We start from the raw sequence: 22,725 nt of genomic DNA, 5'->3' as shown, positions 1-22,725 counted from the left end.
TACAGCTGAGAGACGATTTATGTCGTGCTCCGGCTCTGGGAATGCCAGATTACGAAAAGTCATTTTCACTCTATTGCTGTGAGAGAGAGGGATGTGCTTTGTCAGTCTTGGCACAGACCCACGGAAATGCCCGTAGACCAGTTGCATATTTTTCGGCTACATTAGATCCAGTAGCCGCAGCGTTGCCCGGATGTCTCAAATCCGTTGCTGCAACGGGTGTCAGCATTGAAAGGAGCGAGAGTATTGTGATGGGACATCCAGTAGTGGTGTATGTACCACATTCAGTTGAATTGCTAATGACCAGGACGAAGACGCAGCATCTGACCAATAGTAGGCTCACGCGCTACGAGCAAGTTATACCTGCCGCAGAGAACGTGACTCTCAGGAGATGCTCTGTCTTGAATCCTGCTACTTTGATGCCATTACCCACTGTAATAGAAGGCGAAGGATGTGAAGACCACGATTGCCTTGATGTGACTGAACTATGCACGAAACCCAGACCAGATATTGTGGATGAGCCATTGTCAGACCCCGATGAAATTTATTTTGTTGATGGCTCATGTTTAAGATACGATACTGGTCGGTTGAGAGCAGCTTATGCTGTTTGTACTATTACTGGAGTTGTAGAAGCCGCTTGCCTGGAAGGAGTACATTCCGCACAGGTAGCAGAGATTATTGCCCTAACTCGTGCCTGCATAGCAGGAAATGGAAAGAGAGTCACCATCTACACGGACAGCCAATATGGTTTCGGTGTGGTTCATGATTTCGGGCAGTTGTGGTCTCAGAGGGGTTACATGACCTCCTCTGGTTCGCCCATTCGAAATGGAGAATTTGTGCGGCTGTTGTTAGAAGCATTGCAAGGTCCAGTTGATATTGCAATAGTAAAATGTGTAGCTCATACTAAGAATACAGATTTTGTGTCACAAGGCAACAGATACGCTGATGAAGTCGCACGCTATTGTGCGGAACAAAATTATTCTTTCTCAAAGGTGGAAATAGAAGGTGCAGAAGAAAAGACTGAATTAAGTATGATGTTAGAAACTGTAGACACTTGGGAGGATTTAAGAATAATGCAGGAGAACGCACCTGAAACAGAGAAAAAGGCATGGGAAATAGCAGGTTGTGTGCGAAGTGAAATGGATTTTTGGGTTTCAGCAGATGGGAGAGCTGTGTTACCTGAAGAATTAGCTAATCCCATGGCGAGAGAAATACATGGTCCAGTACATCTAGGAAGGGATGCTATGATGAGAGTGTTTAGGCAAACTTGGTATTGCCCTAAATTTAGAATAGCAGCAGAATCAGTATGTAAGCGATGTGTTACCTGCCAACAACTGAACGTAGGCAAACGAACACCAGTCACACTGAGTCACATTGGGAGGTCGGGGGGGCCTTTCAATAGAATGCAATTAGATTTCATCGAAATGCCAAGAGTCAATCGCCTTAGGTATGTGTTGGTGATTGTATGCGTATTTTCCAGATGGGTTGAAGCGTACCCTACACGTAGGTGCGATACACTCACAGTGGCTAAATTGTTGCTCAGGGAGTTGATACCGCGCTTCGGGGTGCCTGCCTCTTTGGAATCTGACAGAGGAAAACATTTTAACAGCGAAATAGTGAAGATGTTGTGCTCCACACTGAATATCGATCAAAAGCTGCATTGTAGTTATCGACCAGAAGCTTCAGGAATTGTGGAACAAGTGAACGGCACGTTGAAGAATAGATTGGCTAAAGTAGTGGCATCCACATCTTTGAGTTGGCCAGATGCTCTTCCTTTAGTGCTCATGAGCATGCACAGCACACCTGATAGGAGGACAGGTCTCTCTCCCCACGAGATCCTGATGGGGAGGGCCATGAGACTTCCTACAGTTCCAACTACTGCTCTATTGAATATTACAGATGATCTGATCTTGGATTATTGTAAAGGACTGTCTGACGCCATCCATTCTGTGTCCCTTCAGGTGCATGCGGCTGAAGTTCCAGCATCGAGGAACCTGTGTCATGATCTGAACCCAGGGGACTGGGTCTTAGTTAAAAAACACGTCCGGAAGAACTGCCTAGATGTTCGCTGGCGTGGGCCCTTTCAGGTAATCCTGATAACGAACACCGCGGTGAAGTGCGGGGGGCTGCCAAATTGGATCCATGCATCCCATACTAGAAGAGTTCCAGCACCTCTAGAAGGAACAGCTCCCATCCCAGACGAAAGCCCGGAAGTGGAAGAAGAGTCGCAAGAAGGGATTGAGGCAGCTGAGGGGGTGTCGGAAGAAGTTGGGAACGCAACGGATTCAGAAGAAGAGCGAAAGCAGGACGGCAGTGAGAAAGAAGACGCAACTGAAGGAGAGAGCAGAAGTGAATACGACTCAGACTCAGATCCGTATCAGAGCGACCAAGAACCAAGTGAGAGGACAAGAAATAGGAGAATAAGGCTTGGAGCTGCCACTTGGCCAACAAGGAGAAGAAGGCTAAGTTTGAGGTCGGCCCAGGAAGAAACGCTTACTCCTATATCCGAAGACTCAGATCCAGAAGAAGATATCCAGGATCAAGCCGAGGAGGGTCTTAGAAGATCAAGTAGGGTGCGAGTGCCTAGTAGAAGATACTCTACTCCCGACTGGACCTACCTCGTTGCAGATGTCTGGGAGACACAGAACAGGGAGGATCAGGGAAGTGGAACTGATCAGAACTGACCCGATCATCACAGTGCAAATAAGGTTTCTACTGCCAGGAGCGGAGACCGAAAGGTTGCTGACACTCAACATCGTTCATCCTGCTCTCCTGAGTGGAATAAGAAAATTGATTTTAGAGACAGTTGAGTTTCCAGTTTGCTGTTCACGATATCCAATATTGGAGGGAACTCTTCTTCGTTTGGAAATGCTTGAGCGAGTAGTGGAAATGCTAGGAGCGCTTATTGTTGTGGATTAATACCATATTGTGAATGTCTTCAAAGGGGCGCAGAACTGGAAAGGTGAAGAAAGTGATCTTGATTAGAACGGACCCCTTTGTAATTGTGGATGTAGAACTGATAGTACCAGGAGTGGAAATTGAAAAAACGCTAACTCTCAATTTTGTCCGTCCACTTGTCTTGAGCGAAATAAGGAGAATAATTCTAGAAAAAGTTGACTTTCCATGTTGTGGTACGAACTGCCCAGAACCTGAGGGAATGATACTTCGGATGGACATTTATGAAGACGTAGTGTCACTCCTTGAGTCATACATAACTTCAGACGAAAATAAGACTGTTGAAAAGAAATTGTAAAATTTTTGCAAGATAACCTAGCGCCGAGTGGAAGAAGAAAAATGGTAGGGGTTTCATTTTAGTGGATGGAGAAGGGCTAGGGTTGTCTATTTTCTACTGGACTTTGAACTGTTTTGCGGAAACAAATTGTCAAGCTTCCAAGTGTTCAACGAAAGACATTGCAGGAGAGAAAGACTTTGTTTGAAAAGGAGAAGAAGTGAATGCTGGAAGAAAGTCAAGAACTAAACTGTTTGAGAACATGGAGGCTGGCAACCCGAACCGCAGGGCAAAATGTATAGCTGTTACACTTTTAGGGGTAGTGGTTTCTCTTATAATTTTAGTAGTAACTGTTTCATTCCTAGCGGGACACGAAGGGGATGAAACCGCAGTTAAGGAGGATAAGGGAGTATCAACACCGAAAACTACCATTATTAAAGAGAAGGGAAACATCAATGAGAAAGACAAAGCATTGTTAGATGCAGAAATAAAAAGGCTTCACACCGATGAATCACAGGGAAATTACAAGTCAAATGCTTATGCTAAATTGCTTTATGAATATGTTGATGCCATGGAAGTAAAGGATTGTTACGTTTGTATGCAATTACCAGCTTCAGTGGAGGAGGGTATCAGATACCATCATCTTCCATTGACATATGGAATAACGTGCAGTTTATTGTTGAGCATGTTTTATGGACGAGAAGGATTCGAGTATTATTTCTCGAATTTCGACTCGACATTGCCGGAGGTTCCGAATTTCAAGCATTTGAACAAATGGGACTACTACAAAAGCGAAGACAGATTACACAAATGGTTTATTCCATGGAAAACGTTAGATACTTCACATGCTCGAAGGAATAATCTGACTTGTCAAATATCAGAAGTTGAGAAAAAGTTTATAGCACAGGTAGATACTAGATACAGGAGGCAGAAGATTTTGAAAGCATCAGGACAATGGGAAACAGATTGGACCAAGGAGGAGAGGGCACATCAAAGAAAAGGTAGTATTGGTCCAATTGCTTTGGATAAGGATAAACGGGGAAAACTGTGCATTCACAGGAGTTACTCATATTATGAAAACTTTTATGTAGGTCAAGTCCATTGTGAACATGCCTTTCAATTGGAGTATTACTCTAAGAACTTTTTGAAAGGGATGCAAGCAATACCAAATGTATATTTTGTATGTGGAAGAAGTGCCTATGTGAAGTTACCAGATAATTGGTACGGATCATGCTATCTGGCTGTTGTCTTCCCTAAAATATATCATGTTGAGAATTTAGACACGCCTAAGAAAGAAATATCAACTAGATGGAAGCGAGGGCTGGGTGCAGCAGAAGTAGTTGGAGATGTACTCGGTGCTGCATTCCCTTTCTTAGGATTGATAATGAATGACATCAAAATTAGGAGGTTAGCTACAGTCGTAGATAGGCTATCTGCTAGTACTGCAAGATCATTGATGCTGATAGAAGGGGAGATGCAATCGATTAGGGCAATGGTTCTTCAGAACCGACTTGCTCTAGATGTTCTGTTAGCAAAAGAGGGAGGAGTCTGTAAGGCTTTGAAGGTCCAGGAATGCTGTACTTACATTCCAGACAATTCAAAACCTCTAGAGAAGTATATACAAAACATCACTGCCATACACTACGAAATTGAGGACCTAGCAAAGGTAAATGTGTGGGAAAAAGTAGGTCATGGAATGCGTAAAGTTGGAAGTTGGTTTGCCAACTTAGGAAAGGGTATCGTTTGGTACATATTGAAACCCATCATCATAATTGTGATTTGTGTAATCACTTTGTGGGGATTGGTGCGTTTGTATCAATGTTATAGAGCAAATAGGTTACAGAGAGCTATGAAGAAACAGGAAGAAGAGTTGACAGCGATGCAGGACACTCAATATAAGAGTCTGAAAGCATTAGAGAGTATGAAAAGAGGTGGAACTGCCCTGTCTTCTCTTTGAAGGGTTCTACATTTTTTTAGTGTCTTGGTGATGATGACCCCTGAAGGTCATCAAAGGGGGGACTGAGAGAGCACAAGTTTGAGAAAAAATGTATAAGTACACCATATTTACAAGCACGTAGTTAGTTTAAACATGTTTTGCACACGAGTGTTTTATATCCAGGAGTGAAATATACAGAGTGTTTTATATTTAGTAGTGAAATGTATAGAATGTTAAGTAGAGTGACTATAATTATAACGGTGTGAGATTAATGTAGAAATGTTGGAATATATGTGAAAACCTCATGTTCTCATGTTAAAAGAATCATGTCCGAATTAAATGTAACTTTGAAAATCCAGTATTATGTGTAGGCCTTAGGGCAATTCACAGCAAACCTGAACGTGCTGCTAAAATAATGTGAGATAAGGTTGACGTGGTTCTTCCAAAATGTACTATTGAACTTAGGGTTAAAAGTATATGCTTTATAGATGTGTTATTTTAGAAACGTATGCTAGTTAAGAATGTTTGCTGTTTAAATCAAGTTAACGTTTTAAGAGTGCAGGGACCTGCTGCATGTAAATCAAGTAGGCCAGAGGAGATAATGTCATGTCGTGTAAATCGTCATGTGCTCGTTAGAGAAAAGGTCGCGAGGTGTCCAGCACCGAGCTTTGAGAGTGTTTTATGACTAAAGATATGGTGGAGTCTGGAATTTGAGGCCCACTGCAGGACGAGCTGTATGCAGGTGCGAGGGTCCTAATCAGCTCGAATGAAAGGGACTTTGTTCAGTGGCGCCTTGCGCAGGCCTGTAGGAGTTTCCAGGAATTTCAGGGGGTATCAGCGCACTGAAGAAGAAGCCTGGGAACCAAGGTCAACTATAACGAGGGTCTTCAAGAGTACCATCATGGAGTTTGCCGCGCAAAGATGTACCACGTGAGGGGCGTCCCAAGGGGCGTTTCTATTGGAAATGTGATTTGGTATTAGGGAAAGCGACCCGGGAGGAGAACAGAGCAGATGATTTTGGGAGCCTAAGGAAGCGGATGGGTAGGCAGATAGGCTGATCAGGAGAGACCCATTATCAGAGAAAAGTCAAGAGAAGTGCGTGATCTTCTTAGGAAGTCACCACGGCTGACACCTAGAGGGTTAAGATCTTGCTAAGTAGGGATGTCATTTAAAATAGTGTAGGGACAGACTAACCTTAATTTTCTTTTCTGTAATGACTTTGAGGTTGCAACTTATATCTATTTTGACAACCCTTATGGTCTTTGACCTTGTACTTATTATTTTGTTCTTCAGACTTAGATTATTCAAGAAGTTCATGTTTATAGTGATACCAATTTACCTTTTGAATCTCATTTTGAGAAGTTTGTATCTTCAGTTATCTTTGACTTTATATTAAATCTTTAAAACTTAAATTTGGTCAGTGGTCATTTAGAGTGTTGTAAGTTCTTAAATTGATTGACTTATTGCGAGATTACCTTTACTCAACGACAGGTACCAACGATTCAGTCGACATAGTTTGGGATTTGGTAAGATAATTAGTAACCAGTAATCCCGCGTTAGCAGTCCCTCACTCTATGCTCCTAGCTCGTCTCTCGTCTCCAGGCCTTTGGTATAGGTGGAGTGGGTCTAGACTGGATAGCTTCCTTATTGAAGGATAGAAGGATTGAAGGATAGAGGGATATGGTTTCCCCATACTCCTTTGGTGCATTTGAGTAGACAGTAGGAATGCTGCCAGGGTCGGCCTTGTGCCCCACTTTGCATAAAGCGTAACTTACTCGTCTAGCACAGTTAACAAATGTAGTATACTTGTAAATGTAGTATACTTGTAAAGCGCACAGCTGCCCCAGCAACGGGGCGTCCCGGCGCTGTATAACTCTGGGGAACCCGTCCTGGCTTTCCCTGTGGGATGGTCCCTGCTGGGAGTCCCCAAGGTGGAGCCAGGCATCCCCGGAATTGGTGGGGCCGTTGTGGAGATTAGGCAAGCTAATGCCCAGAGTTGCCGAGTGTGATCCCTGATTAGAGTAAGCACCGAAGCGAGAATTATCGAGTCCGCTGACCAAGGTCCACGACCCTGCCGCGTCGGGAATCGAACCCTGGTCCCGGGCCGACTTCTGCTCTCGGGTCTGCTGCCTCTAACCAGTGAGCCACACTACTCCAAAGGCCCGGGGGGTCATTGTGATCACATATGCCGATGACACACAGTTATTTACCTATGGGAGGGGAGAGGAGATTTCGGGACAGTCAATTAAAACCTGTCTTTCCTGTGTCTTTCGCGGGATCTCCTTACATCAATTAAAATGCAATGCAGAAAAGACAGAGGTCTTGTTCTTTGGCCCTAATCCTCTGGACTGGCAGATGCTGTGGCCCAAAAATGCCACAACCCCTGGACCTCTGGAGGGGAGTCAAAGACCTGGTCATCAAATTTGATTATGCTTTGTCATTCCAACCACAGATCAGGTCGGTGGTCGTAGCATGCTTTTGGCTCTTGGAATCTCTTGAAAAACATTTACACTATCTTTCCCTGTCCCCAAAAAGGATAGTAATCTAGTCACTCAAAAAATCTAGACTGGACTTTGGAAATGCGGGACTCCCGGACTACCTGGTTAACAAGCTTCAAAACATGGGGGCAAACATTCTACTTCACCTGCCCACAAGATCACGCGTGTCTTTGCACCTGAATGCCGATAAATTCTCTACAAAAAGCTGGTCCTAGTCCATAGAGCACTTACCATTCTGGGGCAGCCTATCTTAGGGCTATATTTAGGGGCATATTTACAAGGGAATTGCACCTGAACGTCACTTTTACTGACATTCCGGTGGCACAATACCCTGATCCATATTCACAAAGTGTTGTTAAGCCACTTTGGGTCCCTTAACGCCGCATTGTAAATGTGGTACCCTTTCATTCAGGTACCTACATGAAAGGGGCATGCAATGGTGTTGCTGTGGGCATTAAACTGCAATGGTATACAACCTTTACAACGAAACTTTTACAACGACCTACCATTACAACGCAACTTTTACAACGCAAACTATTACAACGCATTGCTCTGGGGGGCGCTCTAGGATAGGGAATAGGTTAATTTACTATCCAATAACCTTCCCTACTATCCACGGGGACTGGAGTTGGAATAGTAAATTAAACTATTCACTATCCAGCACCCCAAAGCGCTATGCGTTGTAATGGTATGCGTGGTAAAAACCGCGTTGTAAAGGCAGGCGTTGTAAAAGTATGCGTTGTAACGTCATACATCCATGGCATGAAAAAGCAGGCGTTAGATTGGCGCCACAAGGAGAAATACTTTTATTTCTCCTCGTTTTTGCTCTTTCTCCAGCACACATAGAAAGAACAAATCACATTTAAAGCTTGTTTATGTGCAGTAAAGTGTCCCTTCTAGCACATAAACAAAGCAATACGCACTATGGCACAGGGGGGGTTTGTGTTGGCGCTAGACAGTTATTTTTTGCGCCAGCGCAATGGAAAACACAGGGGAGCGCTGTATTCACAAGAATAAGGTGCATTCCTGCATTTTTAAACAACGCAGTGTGGCGCTGCAAAATTTGCCGCAGCACAGTACTGCTCCATTTCCTTGTGAATATACCCCTTAGTTTCTATACCCCCTCCAGAAACCTACGGTCAGCCCATGGCCACTTGGCCAGGATCCCTAAGGTCCGGCGCATGAGAATGGGCGAAGGGACTCTTTCCTATCTTGGATAAGTGACCTGGAATAAGCTCCCTTTGGAGCTACGCTCGGTAGCGTCCTCCAACTTGTACAAGAAAAGGCTGAAGACATGGCTCTTTCGACAAGTATAGTGATGTGGTTGTATTTCGAGGTCAACTGCAAGTTCAGCACTGGGACACTCCAGAGAGTAGTCATGCACTTTAGAAGTCTCATTTCATTCATTCATATTGACATATTGAACTGCGCTACCTCCTCACACACCAACACAAACCCAGCCTTCATTAGACCAGTTGTTTATAAAGTCAGGCTTTAGGTGAAAAGAAGGATTCACATAATATGTGACTGAAAAGCCCAGCAGAGGCCTGTCACCTTATACTTCCATCAAGGTTTTCCCATGTGTAGTGTGCAGTTTTCCAATATATTCTGGCAATGGATTCAGATATTACCTTTCCACAAGTGTAATCACTTCACTTGGATAATTGCCTCTTACTGTGTATTCCAGATGTAAATGTTTCACCCACGTGGTGGACTGAACAGCACAGAATGAGACCTATGTCCCCTGGTGGTATGTTACCATAATATAATAACCAAAATATTGCCTGACCCCACATTGTGCCCTAAATATAGTTTACCAAAAAATCACCACATTGGCAGTAGATAACAGAAAATCTACATCCAACTGGACAATATTTTTGTAAGCGATATGTAGGATACAATAGTTCTATAAGACGACATTTAGCTTTCCACATTCTGATGTCTATTCCTCCTGGTTTTCACAAATATTATTTCAGCCTAATAGCGTCATGCTTACTTGAACTGATGACGCATAATCATCAGAAGACATGCCTAAAAAAGCACCAGGTTTGTAAGTGATATCATCCGTCCAATATAAATAGAAGGTTTTGTAGAATTTCATACAATTATTAGCGAGCATATGTGAAAACATGACTTGTGATCAAGATCAATGTCATTCCTCTGAGAGTGATAGTCCATATTGATGCATGGAATGAGGGTGTTGATTGGCTATAATCTGGATTTAGCTGATCTTCTTAGCCTGACTTGCTAGGAGTTTTATTAATGTGATCAGGTGATGGTGCACAGCACGACAAGAGAATTACTCGACCTGAAAATTATATGTAAAGAATGTATTTCTATTTCACGCAAAATTGGGAAAAACAATGGACGTTGACAGCGTCAAAGCAAAGGTGCTAAGGGTCCTTATGCAACAAGTTTAACTCTCCCACATGATCTCTATTGGGTATCAAAGAACAACCATAACTGGGGTGCAATGGGTCCCTCATAGCCCTGGGCCACAATGTCACTGTACCTGCTGTGATAAGGATAGCTATGGCCCTAATCCTTTGTATCATCCCAACGTTATCCCATTCCAGGTGCTCTAAAATATTCATGACTTTAGCTCCATTTTAGTTTTTTTAATGGATGTTGTTTGCAGATAAAGTCCAATGAGCCTTGCAGTATCCATCATCTGACACAGGGCTATAGACCATATATAGTCTAACCATACTCTTTCACAATGATGACATCTATGTGTAGATCACATGCTCTTTGGAATTTGGTTATTGACTGTGGACTGACCTTTCCTGCTGCAAGGTAGTTCCATACATGAATCACACTTGCTGGAAGACCATTCTTGTGTCTCCAGACACGGGTACCATGCTCTACAGAAGACTTCTCAAATGAGGTGTACAGTGGAGACCCACTTTACCTATTCTACTGAAGAAACCTATTCCCATGCACTGAAAAATCCCACTGCAGCTACACACCATATGTCGCTAAGATTAGACCTCCGATGTGTCATTCGACAGGGCAAGCCAACACTCCTTCTCTGTGTGATAGCTATACTCTTCTAGTCTTTTCTGGTATTGCTTGTTTGGGGAAGCCAGACACAATACATGTCTTCTCTTAATATATTATGCAATGATTGTCATGAAGGAATAAGATTCAGATAAAATAGACTCCAGTTTGATGTGTTTGGGACTTTAGTGGCTCCTCACCTTCATAGTGAATATTGTCTTCCAAAATATAGTTATTGTGGGAAAGTGCCCCTTTTTGACATGGTCACCCTCACTTTTTGTCTAGTACATAATGTGATTTTGACTGAAAGTGCACTGGGTTCCTGCTAACCAGGTCCCCAGTGCCAGAACTCCTTCCCAAAACTATACAATTGTTACCCCAATTGGCAAAACCTTTAGTACTCTCTGTAAGTCCCTAGTAAATGGTACCTGGGTTCCTAGGGTCTGAGGTACTAAAGAGCATCTGTAAGGGCTGCAGCATGAATAGTGCCACCCTAAGTGACCCATTACCAAGCACATGCAAGACTGCCATTGCAGGCTGCTTGTCTTGGTGCACACAAAAGTGAAAACACGACATGTCACACATCCTTGTGTGCCATGTCCCCTAACACTGCATGTAATATTTGTAAGATGCCCCTACAGCAGGCCTAACAGCCCTAAGGCAGGGTGCTGAATATTACATGTGAGGGCATACCTGCATGAGCAGATATGCGTCTGTGCCAGTCAGTCCTATTACTCTCAGTACACATTGCAGTACTTAGAAATTGCACTAAGAATACATTTTTAAATCGAAAATAATTTAAATTAAAAAACGTACTTCCCGATGTCTAAACATATATAAAGGTACTTGTTATTTTTATGAATTGGTGTGGATCTCCTTCTTAAGTCGTGTGTGTCATTTATCGATCATTGTATGTATTTGCAAATATCTTTCACTCCTCTGTGTTAAGCCTAAGGCTGCTCGGCCACACTATTCCCTAGTAGAGTACTTTGGGATTGGATAGCAAGCCCCTGTCCATGCACAACGGAACCCCTGGACTCTTTACATCGTATATCAGATTCTTGATATATCACATAGAGAGCCAGCTTCCTACAGTTGTCATTTTAACAGTTAGTCATTCATTTCAAATGACTGCTATCTAAGAGGACTTTACCTTATCGAGGATTCGATCTCCATACATTTCCGCTAATTCGGCACACAAATTACAGAGAACACAACCAGAGTTAATTAAATAAGTCTCAAAGTATAGCATATCGGTGTTAAGTTACATTAGCACAACCATTAAGGAACAAAGTTTTGGGCTTATTCATTTGATTAACCTACAAAAATGCCTAAAATTAAGACTCACATACTGTCCACTGTATATTTGCTCCCCAGTTATTCATACGCTATATTAAAATAGGTGCTATTTTGGATGGGGTGCAGTTGATTAATCATCAATTAGATTTCATATTTGGGAAATGTAGAACCTTGTGGCTTTTATACTGCCTCCCATAGGTCGCACAGTTCAGACCTCAGAAGTCATTGGACAGACCAAGACAACACCCCTTCCCTATGAAAACTCTTCCTGTCTTGTCTGGTATTGCTCCTTTGGGGCCATCATCCACAATACATGCCTACTCTTTAATTATTCTGCAATGGTATTGAAGAAGAGATCAGAAAAAGTAGACTCCAGTTAGATCTGTTTGGGAGTTTAGTGGCTCCTCATCTCCAGAGAATGAATATTGTCTTCCCACATACTTTCTCTCCCATTCTTGATCTAGTCACTGTTGTACCAACAATAGGGCTATTGCAGATGCCTTTGTAAAGCGCATGTTGGTGGGGCAGAATTGTAATACACAGAAAGAGGATTTGAATCATCACACAATCATGGATGTATGACGTGCACCAAGTACATTTTCTATCCACTCACACCACCTTGATTGTGATTTTTATTTTATAAAATAATTGGATATGAAAAGAAACAGGTCCTGCCAACAATTTAAATACATATAAAATAAGAGACTTTAAAAGGGAAAATTGTTCGCACTCTTAAGTGATAACCAGGCATGTACAGTAATAAGCACCGTTCTACACAAAATAACAGCATTTTAAGAAATACTAGTGCATTGGTAGTGATATAATGCTAATACACAAGCTCAACATGATGAATCATTGTCTTTTACATTTTTCTCTTCTTTCTTCAGCGGACTACAAAGAAAGCTTTAATACAATTGGAAATATTGAAGAAATTGCATACAATGCGGTGTCATTTACTTGGGATGTTAATGAAGAAGCTAAGGTTAGTACTGGTGAATGTGTTCATGTGTTTTTTGTCTCTAGCACTAGTCCAGTCTGTGTTCACACAAATTACTCTAGAAAACTGGCAGGCTTGTACTCAGACCACTGTATTTCACTCATTCACCAAAGATCTACAATGCAGCAGTGGAATAGAGTTAGCCTAACAAACTTCATTGCCTCAGAACCCCAAACTCCTAAGAGTTTCTCCAGCATTCATTCATTACCTTAGCACACCACTACACAGCCTACTCCTTCATGACACTCCACCCCCTTTGATGTTTAAAGAATACCTGAACCCAAAACAAGATTCCCTAGATGACCAACCTCATGAAAGGATCATGCCTAATATCTTCTCTACCTCTTTAAAAGGGTCCTTCCATCATCCCACTGATATTGTCTTGTCGCCCTCCTCAAAAAACCAGGATCTGCCTCATCTGCGGAGACCCAATGACGTTATTTGAAAATGAAGTAAATAAAATCCAGCCGTATTTGATCTGTTGTCTACATACCAAGTGCATGCTTCATGTCACCTTCTCTACTGAGACATATTTAATCATGATTATTTTGGGAAGAAAAATCTCTTAGTTCCCAAATTTTGAATTCTTGCAGTCATATAATTCTTAGATGTTCTACGAGATCTAAAAATCCAGCTTCCTTAAACTCCTGACACCTTTCTCTTAAACTACAATCTAAAAAACCAAAGGAGCTTCGCAAAAACAATTCCTGTTTATAGAGAACATTGAACACCTGGCCAAGTTTCTGAACTGCATGTACAATTTCGCAAATATAGTCCATCTGCAGACGTTGCTATAAACTGTTAAATTCTATGAGGTAACTTCTATCGGATCAAAAATATCTCTATGGTTAGGTCAATGCAGTCCTGAAGCTCACAATGGGAAAGTTTCCCCCAGCCTAAGCATAGTGCTGGGAAGGAGTTTTTCGCATCGGATACCATTCAGCATTTCCTTCCAAATGGAAAGGGTCTTCCCTTACAGCCGAACTCTAAATCAGGCCCTTTGGGTTTAGGCAAAAGCTACATACCTGTTCCACTAGGCTAAATCCCTCATTTTATGTACTTCAAAACAAATCTGCAACGTAATAATATTTTTGTATTTACACAAAGGGGTCTCACTAGATGCCAACTGGCCAGCAAAGTTGAGAAACACATGTCTCTGGTAGTTCCCAAAATGCCTATTCATGAGTGTTTTATATGAGAACAACCTCAGACTACCTTAGACTTGCAGCAAGAATCGTTGAATCTTTTTCTAAACCTCATTCAATGCCTATGCAACCCCTTTTCCCTTAGACAGTCTTATCTTTCCCAACATCATACAGACTGTTGAGTTGACGGAAAGCAAATGTTTTTTGTTCTTTCTCTTGATCATTGAATTAACAGAATATGTGGGAGTGGTTTATAGTGAGTGGGCAAAGGTTGGCGGATGTGTAAACATAAGACCTTGATTACATTCTGGAAAACAGCTTCACCAGCCCCTTTGCCGCGGGGATAATTTCCCGCGCCGTGGGGGGCCGCGCCCAGTGCCGCGGTGCTCATGACGAGCTCGGCTTGTCATGCAGCACGGTGGCGCTGTGCTGATGACGAGCTGAGCTCATCATGACCACGCCCGTTCCAATGGAACGCCCAGCACAGCAGGGGAATTATCCCCGCATGGGCATCCGGTCATGACGAGCTCAGCTTGTCATCAGCACAGCGCCACCCTGCTGCATGACGAGCTGTGCTCGTCATGGGCACCCAAGATGCTAAGAGACAGTAATGGGCTTTTTAAGCTAACCTCTGAGGGTTCAATGCTTAAATAGTTTATCTGTGATCCTAATATATCATTCTGAATACAGAATCTACTGCCTGTGAATATATAGTTGGTTGTAGACCAGAGCAATGATTGGCTGCTGCTTAGGTCGTCAAGTGGGACGGGTATGCCCAGACGTGGGTCCTGTGCTCTCGATGCCACCGGAGTCAAGCTATCCTAAAACCCCGAGTGGGACAGTTATGCCAAGACGTGGGTCCCGTGCTCTCCATGCCACTGGAGTCAAGCTATCCTAACCCGAGTGGTCCGGGTATGCCCAGACGTGGGTCCCGTGCTCTCCATGCCACTGGAGTCAAGCTATCCTACCCCGAGTAGGTCGCCACCAACAGGAGTTGCTATATGGGAAACGTCGTTTACAACACGGTCGTTACAACGCGATGCCATTACATCGCAGTTTTTAGAACGCAAGTCGTTACAAGGACTTGCACTGGATTGCGCTCTAGGACAAGGAATAGTATAATTTACTATCCAACACCTTCCCTACTGTATGTAGACTGGAGTTGGAATAATAAATTATACTACTCCTAAGTCCAGCGCCCTCCAACGCAAGTCGTGATAACGACTTGCGTTGTAAAAACCGCAATGTCATGGCATGCGATGTATTAGCATGCGTAGTAATGTCATACAACTTTGCTATATTGCACTTAAAGTCATTGTGGCTCTATAGTCGAGTGCAACCAATAAAATAATAATTTCCCTAGGCCAGCTGAAATCGTTGCATCGGCCCACTGGACACATTTTAGCAGCTTATACCTATTTTAGAATTACCTCTCACACTTTATTGCATTTTTTTTGTATAATTTATAAAGTCTACGCTAACCCTGAAAGGATAGAAGTGTGGCAACACAGTAACCAGAAAGACACCATTGTAGCCTGCTTTATAAAAAAAATTGTTTACTTAAATTAGAACATTTTCTGTCATTTTCTCACTTTGAATATCATGATAATAGCTGCAGATCTCATGGCGTAGGTTTGTGGTTGCCCTAATTAACCCCTTCGAGGTGGGCTCGTCATGAGGTAGCCTCCTGCTACGCTGATGACGAGCCCAGCTCGTCACGTAACATGCGCTTTCGCATATCTCAGCGTGCGAGCGGAATTCCGCCCGCACGCATGCGGTTAAGAACAGGGTCGTTGAATACCATGACTATGGAGGAAATTCTACCCGTGTGCAAGGATGAAGTATGCAGTGCTCTGGTCTGTAGAGACACAAGTATCTGGATGAATTTTGAAAATGTATGAATCGTAGGTTTACTACACGATTCATGTGGATTTCTTTCTATGGTGATCATTCTAAACAACCTCCTGGATATGATTTCAGCTTCTATAAACATATCATGGTCCACAAGCATTGGCCTCAGCATGCTACTCAAACATCAGGATCCAAATAAGGTTCCCCCAAATAACAAAAAATGGTCTTCCACTTACAAGGTTGATGGCCGGGCATGCCACAGTCTTGCTTCAATTACTACCTTGCATGTTACTGTCCACAAAGGTGCAAGGTTTTTAAGGTTCACCAGTGGTTGCCAGCTGCCCCTCAACTTGGACACTCAAGGTCCCAACCGAGCCCAACCTGTAGTAGTGCTGAATTTCTGCCACGCTCAAGTTTCATTTGTCTCACAGCTCGTGCTCACAGTGAATTCAAAGGAAACCATTCCAGTAGGAATTTGGCAAAGCAGAGTTCAAATTAATGAAAACATTTCTAAGGGTACATTTCCAAAGGGAGAGGATGGGGCGCAATGGCCAGAGCTGCCGACCTTAGAGCTGGTAAACCAGGTTTGAGTCTCAGTGTCAGCTAAACATTCTTGGATTCTGGGCAAATCACTAAATCTGCCCATACCTTACAAACATGAATGTGTCTTTGTGTAATGTAACTGGTGCTCATGTAAAACGCTCTAATACCTTCGCGTCGAGTTTGCGCTATATAAAACTGCAAAAGTACAAAAAAATGCTCTACGTTGTACAATGTCCAGCAAAATCAATGCGTCCGCTGACTAAATGCACATCTTCTCTTTTTTTTGTTAAATTCCATAGAAATTTACTTCTTTATGGACTGTGTGACTAGGTGCATACACAGCCTTACCACACCTTGTCCCTGATTACAAGCAGGGTAGAATGAAGCACTTCCACCCCTCTATTTATCGCAGTACGTGGCTAGAAAACAGTGCATCTAGATACTACCAGGGCTATAATTAACTAAAGCTTTGCATGGGTGCATTTCCAGCGCTAAATTGTGTTGCGTCGTGCAAGCGCCTGCTGAAACTGTAATGACGGATGGTCCAAAAGTGGGACTACTTTGCGATATGTTTTGAGTAGCTTTGTTTACCTTGTGATCCTGCCATTCATTATCAATGTGATATAACTACATGGCAAAGTCTAAGTCAAAGATATGTTCACCACTTTTTAGAATTCTTTACTCACCAAGAAGTGTCCTGGACCCTACTTTCTGTGCCTCTTGTCCTGCTCCACTCAAACGGTGGGAGAGGAGAAGTGGCCTGTCTGCTGACCTTGTAACCGGGGAACCAGGATCAAATCCTGGCCATGGTTCAATGCGCTCCTGGGCAAATAGCTTAATTTTCCTACGCCTACTAAAAAATGAAAAATGAAACTTCTGGTACTATTGTAAAGTGCTCGAGACAGTCTTGTGCTACGAAGTACTGTGAACACGGTATTTGTAATTCGTTGCAGGGCTTTAAGTGAGATAAAAACTGGGGGGTCTCTCAAATGGGAGTGGTTGATGCAATTGAGGGCGTGGCTTAAAAACACATAAACTAAAAATCTGTGCTTAGTATAATGTGTCACCCTACTGGTATTTTGCTGCTTCTGTTATTGCATCCAGCTATATAATACAAGTAACATTACACCTACAACAAGCCAGGACTATTGGCGTTGTCAAAGGTTATTAGTTGCATAAAATAACAAAGCACCAAATATGTCTTTCGTGGTATTGAAAATGCTCCTGTTTTGAAATTATGAGACTGTGGAAGTACTACAACGAGTCTCTTTGAAGTTACAGCAAAGATAGTGAAGGGTGGCACTGCTGCAGACCTAAGATTTATTTTTCACCTTGATGGTGAGGGCAAACATGGAGAACCAGATAGAGACCCATCTCAGCACTGCTTTTTAGGGTTCGCCTGCACATTGAGAAATCTATTGTTTTTAATATAAACTTAAAAGGGACTTACATCCCGCCTCCTCTCTTTCTTGGCTTCTTATTGGTTCCTGTACGTGCCACTTACATTTCCTCCATTTCTATTGGCTGTAGCATATTTTCCTTCATTTACCAATACTTTTTTTTCGCCTGCTTCTCTTAACAGTTTCCCGTCGCCAAACTATTGTTAACATCCACTTTGGTGGAACTATATTTTCATAAAGTTTTGTCTTACTATTGCAGCATATTTGTTATAACAATTTATCACCTGAAGAGATTAAGTGATATGCATAAAATGAAAGGATATTGCACTGGGTCGCCGAGACTCAAACCGGGATCCCCAGCTCTCAAGTCAGCAGCTCTGCTCGCTGCGCCTCATCCTCTTCACACCTATTTTATCTGTCAAGGAGCTCTTTCCTTCTCCCGGATGATGATTGATGAAAACTGTTTTTTATTTATTGCATAGGCGAAATCGATGCATTACCAGTGCTTGTTGGAACTGCTGGTGCTGAGCACCGGCAGGACCCAGACCATTTAAAGCCCTGATTTGCTGCCTTTTCACTAGAAATCTTCATCCCACTGAATTGAATCTTCCTTGTCACACTCCTTGCTAATGATGCCGAGCGCACCACATTGAAGCCAGACATCACCCTTGTAGTTTGCACATCTGCATTTAAAACCCTTTAAGACCATGGTCTCAGGTCATGAATATGTTTGCGATCCCTCAGAAATCCTGTTATGAACTAGCTCTACAAACTCAGTAGAAGATCACAGTGTGGGCATAAGGCAATAAAAAGACTGTATCAAAACAGAGAGACGAATTGTTATTTTCTGATTTCACATCTGTAATCTATATTCCAGTGAGTCCAGTGAGTCCTTGTCACAGTCCTTCCTAGGAGTAATATCACGGGTAGTAATCGGGCAGCTCTCCATTAGAGTGGAGGAGCATTGTACCACTTAAATGCCCACCAAAGTCCCAGAGATGAAAATTAAAATGGTAATATAACTGAGTGTCAGGGCGGGGCAGGGCCTTCTGAATAGCAGCAGGGAGGGATGGTGGACAGAGGGCTGCCTGTGCACTGTTTAAAGTGTGTATGTCTCTTTGGCCGGCCGGCTGGCTTGCAACGGCCAACCGACATGCACACTTTAAACCTCTCAAGTCAGCTGGGATGAGAACAAGGGGAGGCCTCCAGTGTGCTGGGAGCACAAACAGAGGCCGCTCCCCCAGTCAGGGCACTGTTGGTTAACAGCATGTGAGCAGCACCAGGATTGGACAAGGGAGTTTGCTGGGGCCCGCACTGCAGTCTCAGCGGAAGAGGTCCGGAGCAAGGAGAACGTCAAGTGATCTGTATTCGGTAAGGGTTTTAATGAATGTTTTTTATTTTATTTCTGAGTGTCCACACCCACCCATTTGCCCGCCTCTCCATAGATCTCAGTCACCACTGGTAGTAATAGATCTCCAACTGCTGTTCATTGATCAAAAGTCAGATGAAAGTCAGATTATGTGCCACCCACAGTGTGCTCTTTACAGAAGAGTGCCTATGCCATTTCTGACAGAAATGAAATAAAATAATATATCAATGTGCTTCCCACTCCTTCTGTACAGATAATGAGTGTGCTGGGAAAAGACATAGTGGTGGCATTAAACATATATCTCGGCAAGACGCCCTTGTGATGCCACCTGAAGCAGTGCTATTCTCCAGGTGGGTTGCTCTGAATGTCTTCTCAGGCCTCCAAACTGATTGCTCGTAGAACTTGGCACAGACTGTGCAATCCCCAGGCTTAAAGAGGTTGTGTCCGGTTACGTCTCAAGTCTGTTTGACCAGACTTAAGTTATCAACGAAAGGATTCTGTCTAGTGGAGATTTATCCCAGGGAATATCTAACCAGGGTAGGTTGTCCTCCACTGGAGTGGAAGTCACTGGAATGAAGGAAAGTGAACCAATATGCTCTTCTATATAAAAATCAGAAGAACAACTTGGGAGGAAGAGGCAGACCTGGTACAAAGCCATTCTTATTTGGTTTCAGTTTCTGAAAGTGCTCACCATCAAACATTCATCGTAAAGTCAGGATCTAGGAGTCAGAGCCATCTCCATGAGGGTAACCACCTTTGTAGATTTATAATCAAGCACAGCTTCAGATAGAAGTCAGAGGGACGAGAGTAGTCCCTGTGAAGATGCAACAATACATCCCAAGATGAAGAGGAGGAGAATGTCTCAGTGGCCGACAAAGCTCCAACCTACCAACAAGCATTGGAAATGCAATAGGTCTCGCAGCATTAGAGTTAGTGCTTTTAGAATTGTTTATGGGTTTTTTTTGTAAATCTTTAGCATTTTTGTTTCCTGTAGCCAATGCTAAAGAATTACAAATAAAAAAAGCCATAAACAAATCTAAAAGCTCTAACTCAAATGCTCCGAGACCTATTGCACTGTGTGAGGGTGAGGGGTTGAGGGTGAGTGAGGGTGAGTGAGGGTGAGTGAGGGTGAGTGAGGGGTTGAGGGTGAGTGAGAGTGAGGGTGAGTGAGGGTGAGGGTGAGTGAGTTAGGGTGAGGGGTTGAGGGTGGGTGAGGGTGAGGGGTTGAGGGTGAGTGAGGATGAGTGAGGGTGAGTGAGGGGTTGAGGGTGAGTGAGGGTGAGTGAGGGTGAGTGAGGGTGAAGAGTGGTATACAATTACAATAGGGTGTGGCTACACCCAATGTTTAGCCCAGGTACCACCTTGCGGGCCTAGCAGCAGTGCGCATGGAGGACTGCATTGCCCCCAGCGCGATGGTTCATATGGCAGCAGGAGTGGAGCAATATGCGGGAGGTAGGTTAATGATGTGTGAGGATAGGAGGGTTGAAGTGTTTTGTCTGGGGCTGGCTCAATGGTTGCTAGAAAATTGCAATTCGTGAGTGGCAGGCTAAGCTCGGAGGGCGGACAGGATCACAGAAGACGCAAGTTAGTCAATGGGGCCCGCTAGGCAACCGTAGGCTATAGTGGGGACCATAGGGGAAGTGATGTGGCCTATGCACAGAGCTGCCGACTTGGGAGTGGCTCAACATCCTGTGATCCTGCGCAGATGATTTACTCTTCTCGGAGTAAAACAAACCAGGTATTTGGCATGGGGTGACGCACCGAGTATCAGGAAGAAGGTTTCAATGGGGAGTCGGGTTAAAGGGTAGACAAAGGCGCACGAGGGGCGAGCGCGAGTGGCGGGGGGCTGCTGCAGGAGCCTCAGCTTAGGAGTTGTCTCCCAGAGTACTGACGAAGAGGAATTTGGCCTGGAGAGACGCAACGGGGGGAGGGTGGGGGGCATAAAAACGCTTCAATTTCGGAGGCAGGTTAGAGGGAGAAAAAGCACAGGAGTGGGAGCGAAGAGAGTGGAGGGGTATGGGGGGCCTCGTTTTGGTGGCTTAAGGAAGGGCAGCAAAGCGTCTAATTACAAGGTTAAGGCGGGGAACCAGGCTGCGCACGAGGAGGCTCGTGCAGATAAGAATGGAGTGGGTCGGTCGGGTTACAGTACATTGGGTGTTCCCCCACATGGGGGGTGGGGGGGCGTTGCGCCCCCACCCCCATGTCACATGACCGGGGTCTGCTGGAGCAGGTAGGAGCCCTTTAAACTCCAGCAGTTTCATTAGCTGGATGCCTGCTAGGTGAGTCACCGTTGAGGGGGCGGGCCCTTAAGGAGGATGAGATCTGGGGGGAGGGGAGAGAGATGTACGTGAGAGAGAGAGAAGGCACACGAGGCAGAGAGACACCAATCACACGCACTCGATGAATCCTGATGAGTGGCGCTAAGTTTCCAAGGCGTTTCTTGCGACAGAGCAGCTCTGCAGGGGCCCCTGGCAGGGGCCCGGGACAGAGACTCACTCCCTCCAGCCCGCAGTGAATAACAAGCGTTGCAGTGAAAATAACGCGCTTATGTTATGCGCGCCTTGCTGTTCAGAAGTAAATAAGTTGTAAGTAAATGGGATGCACTGACCCCATTCTGCAATTTAAAATCCTGTAAGAGATGGTCTCACACTGCCGCTGAAAATGGACCCTAAAAAGGGACTAATGTCTTAAAGAAATGTCTTAAACTCTTTTAACCTAATAAATAATGGTTCCGCTGTCACCTCTGGTAGAAACCTCTGAGCTAAGAAATCACAAATGTTAAATGCAACTACGGCGATGTGCTGCGACTTAAGGAGGGGTAATTTTATGCGCTTACCTATTCGCCAACTAGTGGTTCTGCACTCGTGGCTGCTGGCCTGCGACTCCGTGTCTGCTGTTGGGAGTCGAATCAGCGTGTGATGCAAGGGGGCGTGTTTAGATCCGGAAACGGCGTTGCGCGAGTGCTGTGTATAATAAAGTTATGTGCGTAAGAGATAGTGTAAGCCACGATAAAAACAATAATGAATAAAAAAGAGAAGTGACATATGTTGTTAATCGGACGCTGTGTGCGCTGGGCAAAATAATAATAAAATAAAAACAAGACGGAGGGAAGAGAGGGGAGGGGGGAGGAGAAATGCGACACGGCGGGAAGGGGAGGGGGCGGAGCGGGTAAAATAAACAAGACGGAGGGAAGAGAGGGGAGGGGGGAGGAGAAATGCGACACGGCGGGAAGGGGAGGGGGCGGAGCGGGTAAACAAAGACGGACGTGCACGCGCTTTTAAGCTCAATGCGCATGCGCATTGAGCTTAAAAGTCACGGGCACTGCAAGGAATCGCCACGATTCCTTGCAGTGTGGATAAAGAGTGGATAAGTCCCAATACTCTCGCCTTACTCGATGCGCATGCGCATCGACAGGCGAGACCTAAAAAGCTTTCAAAATCAATGACTGCTGAGTTGTCAAA

General features: G+C 44.0%; 1 protein-coding gene across 2 annotated transcripts in view; it reads left to right on the top strand.

The window, feature by feature from the left end:
• Positions 1–22,725, top strand: part of GRHL2 (grainyhead like transcription factor 2) — a 499,408-nt gene that overhangs the window by 311,267 nt on the left and 165,416 nt on the right. For both annotated transcript variants that reach the window (XM_078686942.1, XM_078686941.1), the window contains exon 8: positions 12,847–12,941. In XM_078686942.1, the coding sequence (XP_078543068.1) occupies positions 12,847–12,941 (95 nt within the window). The remainder of the gene's footprint in view (positions 1–12,846; positions 12,942–22,725) is intronic.

This window comes from Lissotriton helveticus, chromosome 4_1, assembly GCF_964261635.1.
Source record: "Lissotriton helveticus chromosome 4_1, aLisHel1.1, whole genome shotgun sequence".
In the NCBI taxonomy this organism is placed as follows: Eukaryota; Metazoa; Chordata; class Amphibia; order Caudata; family Salamandridae; genus Lissotriton; species Lissotriton helveticus.
Note: the sequence above shows the minus strand (reverse complement) of the source record. Positions and strands in the feature narration are given on the sequence as shown.